At 32.0% G+C, this 6531-nt stretch overlaps 1 protein-coding gene across 1 annotated transcript; it reads left to right on the plus strand.

Moving 5' to 3' along the window:
• The first annotated feature begins 263 nt into the window (after positions 1 to 263).
• Positions 264 to 1857, plus strand: LOC149161195 (protein LURP-one-related 10-like). Its single transcript, XM_089435493.1, has 3 exons — positions 264 to 567; positions 1200 to 1412; positions 1494 to 1857. The coding sequence occupies exons 1-3, from the start codon at positions 286 to 288 to the stop codon at positions 1653 to 1655; spliced, it is 657 nt and encodes a 218-aa protein (XP_089291619.1). The 5' UTR covers positions 264 to 285; the 3' UTR covers positions 1656 to 1857.
• Positions 1858 to 6531: the final 4674 nt, after the last annotated feature.

Genomic DNA, 6531 nt, shown 5'->3' on the forward strand with positions numbered 1-6531 from the left:
GGAAAAAGTCAGAGAAGAACCATTCAGTCATAGCGGACGCGTATGTTACAGGAAAAAGTCATCCACAGAAGAAATATGATCACGTAGCGGACGCGTACAATGACAAGTCAATTAAGTTTTTCATAAGTGGTAGAGAGAAATAATCATCCTGGAAAAAGTCAGAGGAGAACCATTCAGTCATAGCGGACACGTACAAGGATTCGCGTCGGAAAGAAATATGATAAATATTTAGATTTCACTCACTTTCCTCAATACAATTGATTGGCAGCACTTCTCCCCAGTTAAATGAAAATGCATACGGAACAGACTTACTTCCAATCCCAACCTCAGAATTTTGCAGGGCCAAACAGCCGAACAGTAGCCGTGATCGGCAATCAGTTCTGTGCTTCTTACCCAACTGAATTAACGATACAGAAGAAGGTCATTAGCTTCAGCGGCGGCGATTTCAATATCTTGGACAGCAATGGAAACCTGTTTCTCGCTGTCGATGGCAGGGCACTCAGCCTCAGAGGCACACGGATTCTGAGAGACCAATATGGGAATCTCCTCGCCACCATGAAAAAGAAGGTAAACCCACAATAATACTGATACATTTTGTCATCAACATATTGATTATTTTTCAAGGAAAATACTTCACAGGATTTGAACCTGTGACTTAAATTAGGCGTGATCTAATTTTCGTGGAACTTCACGGGATTTGAACTTATGGCTTATGGATTTAAAGTTGCTGAAATAGAAATGAATTATGATTCTACAGGTTATTAGAACATTTAATATAATCTTTCTATTTACCTGCTTGAATACCACGTTTACTAGTGAACAGTTTCAGATTCAACCAGTACCTTAACATGAACTTTGCCTCCAAGGATTGTATCGGAATTGAACCTTGCTAATCCTGAAAACGTCTCCAAGAAACAGTAAAAATATTGTACCGGAATTGAGCCCTGTTCATCCTGAAAAACCTCAAGGGAATTGAACCTTGCAAACTTTGAAAAACTCAGGTCAAGATGAAAGATTGGATAAACTAAATTCACTCCTGAAAAACCTCGAGGGAATTGAACCTTGCAAACTTTGAAAAACTCAGGTCAAGATGAAAATTTCGATTAACTAAATTCACAAACACTATTATTTTCCAAAAATTATTATGGTATCTGTGAGTCTGATTGTTGTTTTCTCTTTAATGATTTATCTCATGGCAGTTGCTGAGCCTTCACGACACATGGGAAGTATACCGAGGCGAGGGAACCAGGCCAGAAAATCTGATTTTCACTGCACGGAGGTCCACACTATTTCAGTGGAGGACTTCTCTGAAGGTATATTTGGGCAATAATGCTGACGCTGATTTTAAGGTCAAGGGCAGCTTCTTTCAACGGTCTTATACAATTTATCAAGGGACCACCGTCATTGCCGAGGTATAATACCCTGTTGTCTGGTTCACATATATACGAAAACACAGACTTAAAACATAATTCTCATGAATAACTTGTGTGCAGATGAGGCGTAAATACACGGTTTCAGAAGTTTTAATGGGGAGGGATACGTTTACAGTTACTGTGTATCCGGGGGTCGATTATGCCTTCATAGTGGCTCTTGTGGTAATTCTTGATGAAATCAACCGAAGTAAAGGTGGAGGTGCAGGAGCAGGTGCAGCTTGAGCTTGTATTTGATGAGATATACGGTGGATTGTATTTGAAATTGTATTTGTTTGCGCATGTGTAAGGATTCTTATTATTCTACTCATAGTATATTGTGTTAAATTATTTGACTATTGATTATCCCCCTGTAGCATATTGTGTTTATTTAATTGAATATTGAAATATTTCGATAGTTAATTAATTAAAGATAGAATTCTGGGCATCCCATTTATAACAACGTTATATGTGTTTCTTGTTAAGTGAAATATAGAATTCTTGGCATCACATTTATAACAACTTATATTTATTTTTAAGAGTTAAGTAGGTTGAACCATGTGTTTGTTTTTTTTTTTTTAATTTTTTTTTGAAGTTTGTAATTTTAATATAAAATATATCATTTTCGCTTTATTTTAATTTTAATTTTGAATTTTGATGAATTTAGGTTAGTTTTTAGTAATATTATATCTATATATATATTTTACATTTTTATATATAGAAATATTGTTTTTTTTTTATATTTTTATTGAAAATTTAATTTAATTTTTATAGAAATTTTTTTAATAGTAGCAAGGATAGAAGGTTTAGATATATCTTAAAAGTAATGATAATTTTTTTTTCTTTTAGATTTAATTAAAAAAATGTTATAAATTAAATTAGAATAAAATATTTTGATTGTGAAATACGTTATGGTTTTTGGGCATGTGGTATTGATAAACCATGGTATTGGCTTATTTTATGGTACAAAGCCTATTTACAAGTTAATAACAAAATCAAAATATTACAAATTGACTTTCACTTTTTATTATTAATTGAGCGAACATCTAAAAGTTTACAGGTTTACATTTTCTGTATTCAAGCTTTTGTGATCCATAATGAATTAAACAAAGTCTTTTAGTAGAAATCACATGAGACAATTTTTTGGCCAACACATTTGGAACCAAGTGTAATTTATATTATTTTTAACATTTTATTTATTACTTTTAACTTTTTTAATTACTTTATTTTATTTTACTTTAGTGGATATATAAATGTTAAATGTTTATGCTAAATGTTAAACATTTAGCGACGGATATTGACATTAGATTATTTTTATTAAATGTTAAACATTCATTAAATTAAATTTGTTAAATGTTAAACATTTAGGCTTAACATCTATCCATACTAAGTGTGCTAAATGTTAAACATTTAGTGACGGATATTGACATTAGATTAAATTTATTAAATGTTAAACATTTACATGCTAAACATTCATTAAATTAAATTTGTTAAATGTTAAATATTTAGGCTTAACATCTATCCATGCTAAGCCTCTTCACCCAAAAATATGATTAGATATAAAACCAAATGTATTGTTTCTGTTTTATGAGTTTATTTGTACCTTATACTCAAATTGTAAATAAGCGGATTCCTGGATTAATTATTTTTAGGATTGAATTTCATGTTGTTTATATCTTTTTGCATAGTTGTATTTAATTAAAGTTTGTAGCTTAATATTGTTATGATTTTGTGATTAGATGCATGAATTTTATTAGTTGTAATTAGTTAAATGGGTGTGCCATTTGAATGTTAAAGTGAATATATCAAAAATACTATGTTGGTTTTACTAGCGTTGTTTGTTCTAAGCATGTAACCATATGACACTTAAAAACATTTATTTTAAATGTTAGTGTCCAAGAAATCTATCTTTGCCCCATATTGTTATGACCCATTACTATCAATTAGTGGGATTAAGGGAAAGAAAAGGGAAGGACCACTTAAGGGTTGAGGGGTGGCATCCCATGTTCAACTTAAATATCTGCAAAATTTTCTATGTTCAATCTCAATTTTGCACATGCATACCTCAATAACCGATGTGCGTGCACATTTTGACAACATATGTGCACTTGCCTCAGTAATGCACACACCGCCTTTGGAATCCACATGCATGTTCTAGCCAACTATCAATAAAAGCATTACAATTGTACTATGTCAACAACTCATTAAACCAACATTGGAAAAATGGCTAAGTCCCAAGGCGAGGAGAAAATGTAGTTACCTACTTGATAAAACTCCTCAAAGTTCTCTTTTTAAAGAGGAATATTCCGTGGTCATTTCTACCCCATTACAAAATGTGGTGCTACTAGTAGAACCATTCTTTTAGGAGATCGTTAGACTTCTAACTTGTTTTAAATTGTAGCTTTGATGATTGATACCATTGCAAACAAAAATCTTAAAAAATATTTTCAACTCAAAAAGTAATGGGTCAAGTAGAAGGAAGTTAAAATCATGACTTAATTAAAATTATGGCCTTGAAAAGTAGTACCATTACAAATAAAAAACCTTAAACATTGGCTCTTAAGTTGAAAAATGTTTTTACTTGTTTTTTGTTAGATTAAAATTACATCTTGTTTGAAATTGTGTCTTGACAGTCAGTATTTTTACAGAAAAATACATGTATGATTGCAATGAAAAACATAAAATGCTTAAAAACATGTTCGAAAAGAAAAAATAATTAATATTTTTGTGTTGAGAGACATTGTCCAGCCTAGTATGGAAGAGATGTTTTAATGTTATGTTATGTTATGTAAACATTGAATTGTTCAAATTACATAAAAGTAAAAATAAAATAAAAAATAAAATTATTAATTATAATTATTGATAATTAAACCAACATAGATCCATTTTAACTTTAGATCTATCAAGCGTTAAGAGGGATCAAATCTCTTCAGAAGCAAACCCTTCATCAAGTTTTACACTCAAAAAAGATGTTTGCACCTTGAGAGATTTGATCTTTATCGACACTTGATAGATCCAAAGTTAAGATGGATCTAGGTTGGTTTAAATGAAACATAAATGATTATTTACATAAAGAAAGTTTTAAAAATATAGCCCCCCTCCTCCACTTGCACTCCCACACAAAAAAATTACAAAAAAAAAACTTAAATAATAATAGTAATAATATTAAAACCTAAAAAATTACTTTTTCAAATAACAAAATGAGTGGAGGGTGATTTTCATAATTACTCCTACCTCCATCCCCCCCCTCCCCTTCAAACTCCACGCCATTGCAACCTCTACTAGTAGCAGTGAGCTCTAACCTCATTGTTATAAGTGGGGGGTCACAATGGTTGTGAGGAGGAAGGGGAGAACCCATCACTACTATAACAACACATGTTGTTAGTGGGGGCCAAAAGGGGGTTGTGGGGAGGGAGGCGAAGACCCATTATTACTAGCCAAAGCCCATTGCTATTAGTGGGGGTTGTAGAGGTTGCGGGGAGGGAGGGGAGAACGAACTATTGCTAGTGAGGGCCAACATTAATATGACATAAATGGTCGTAATGGTCATAAATACATAGTGACAAAGTAAGAAACTTATTGGTCTTGGCTTGAGGAGCTTGAAAGCATGGGTGCATGAAGATTAGGGGAAGCCATATTGATATTTGGATTATCATCCTCGTCAATTGTGATTGAGTTGGAGGAGGTTCCATAAGAATGTCAGGCATAGACCTTTGCATCAAAGTGTTGATCCTTCACCTCAATTTTGATGCCAAATACCGCATCTATAAATGACTTCAATTTTGTCCTTGAATAACATAAACCTATTGAGCAACTCTTGTACTTGGTTTCCTTTTCCTTGAACATTTCCTTCTCCTTGAGATGCCAAAGTCAAAGATCCAAGACTCAAAATATTTTTCTATCTATTCATTTGCCACTAAAATCCTCTTTTGTAGGACAATTTCCTCCAAAGTGCTAACATCCTCTTTGACGAAAATTGAAATTTCAAGTGAAATGTTTACTCGTCTCTTGACATCCCTTTCAACTTTAGTTATAGTAGGAATGGTGGGCTCTAGTCAAGGCTCGCAAGGAACCTTCTAACACCTTCATTGATGATCCTTCAAGCTATGCTCCAGAACCTTCAAGTCAAAGTAATTCTCCATGTGAACTAAGAGACCTAAATGATGGTGTATAAGTACCCAATGAGCTACAAACAAGAAGTTGCACCAAAATTTAATGCTCCATAATAACAATAATAATAATAATAATAAACCAATAAATAAAAATAATAATAAATGAAATAATATTAAAAAATATATAAATAAATTTAAAAATAAGGAAGAAAAATAATATAATAATAAGTTGAAGTTTTGAATAAATAAAAAATTAACAAAAGAAAGAAACAAAAGTTGGCATGTTGACATATGGATTGTGTACATGCAGATCTCTTTCCAATCCCTTTTCCATTTTTGGAATAATTTATTCTATATAATGGTTGTTAAGGGAGTTGAGAAGCATTCATTCTTACAGGAAGGGAATGCTAAGAGACAAAAGAGTCATTGTTAGTAGTAGTTGATTGAGGGCTCAAGGTAGCCAACTATAGAATGATTATAAGCAGTCGAGCTTACGATTGGGTGGTGAGTCGTCCCCAAAATAGTGTTGCAGATAATGGGAGCGAGATAGCATAACCATTCTTAATTATCTAGTAAGAAATATCATTGCTTATAAGTAAATCTTTCATCTCATGATCTCGTAGATTTTGTGCTAGCTAGATGAATATTTATGTGTTGATATTTTTATTGATGTAAAATTTTTATGTGATGATTATGGGTCTTTACACTTGGTTTGAGCATAGGTTTCAACCCTTGGACTTAATGGGCTTATGATGATAGGTAGGTCTGGGTAGATCTAATTAATCTAATAGTAAAATTTGATAGCCTACTTGATCTACATTATATAAATCTATATTGTTTCCATTCATATGTAATAGTTTAGTAAATTTTGTAATCTATGCTTATTGTTCTAGATTTGATAATATGTCAATGTTGGCCAGGGTATTTTAGATTTACTTAAGATTTAATATGGGGGATCTAAGAGGTATTCTAGATTTAGATTGAAAATTTGTTAATAATTTGTAGTAGAT

The sequence above is a fragment of the Pinus tabuliformis genome, chromosome 5_2, assembly GCF_031772625.1.
Source record: "Pinus tabuliformis cultivar Carrire ecotype Pingquan chromosome 5_2, CPIR1, whole genome shotgun sequence".
In the NCBI taxonomy this organism is placed as follows: domain Eukaryota; kingdom Viridiplantae; phylum Streptophyta; class Pinopsida; order Pinales; family Pinaceae; genus Pinus; species Pinus tabuliformis.

What these genes read in the sequence shown, in the direction of transcription:
- LOC149161195 (XM_089435493.1), top strand. Translation starts at nt 286, where the DNA reads ATGAAAATGCATACGGAACAGACTTACTTCCAATCCCAACCTCAGAAT. An exon ending in TCGCCACCATGAAAAAGAAG is followed by an intron (nt 568 to 1,199) that starts GTAAACCCACAA and finishes ATCTCATGGCAG; the next exon opens with TTGCTGAGCCTTCACGACAC. An exon ending in GGACCACCGTCATTGCCGAG is followed by an intron (nt 1,413 to 1,493) that starts GTATAATACCCT and finishes ACTTGTGTGCAG; the next exon opens with ATGAGGCGTAAATACACGGT.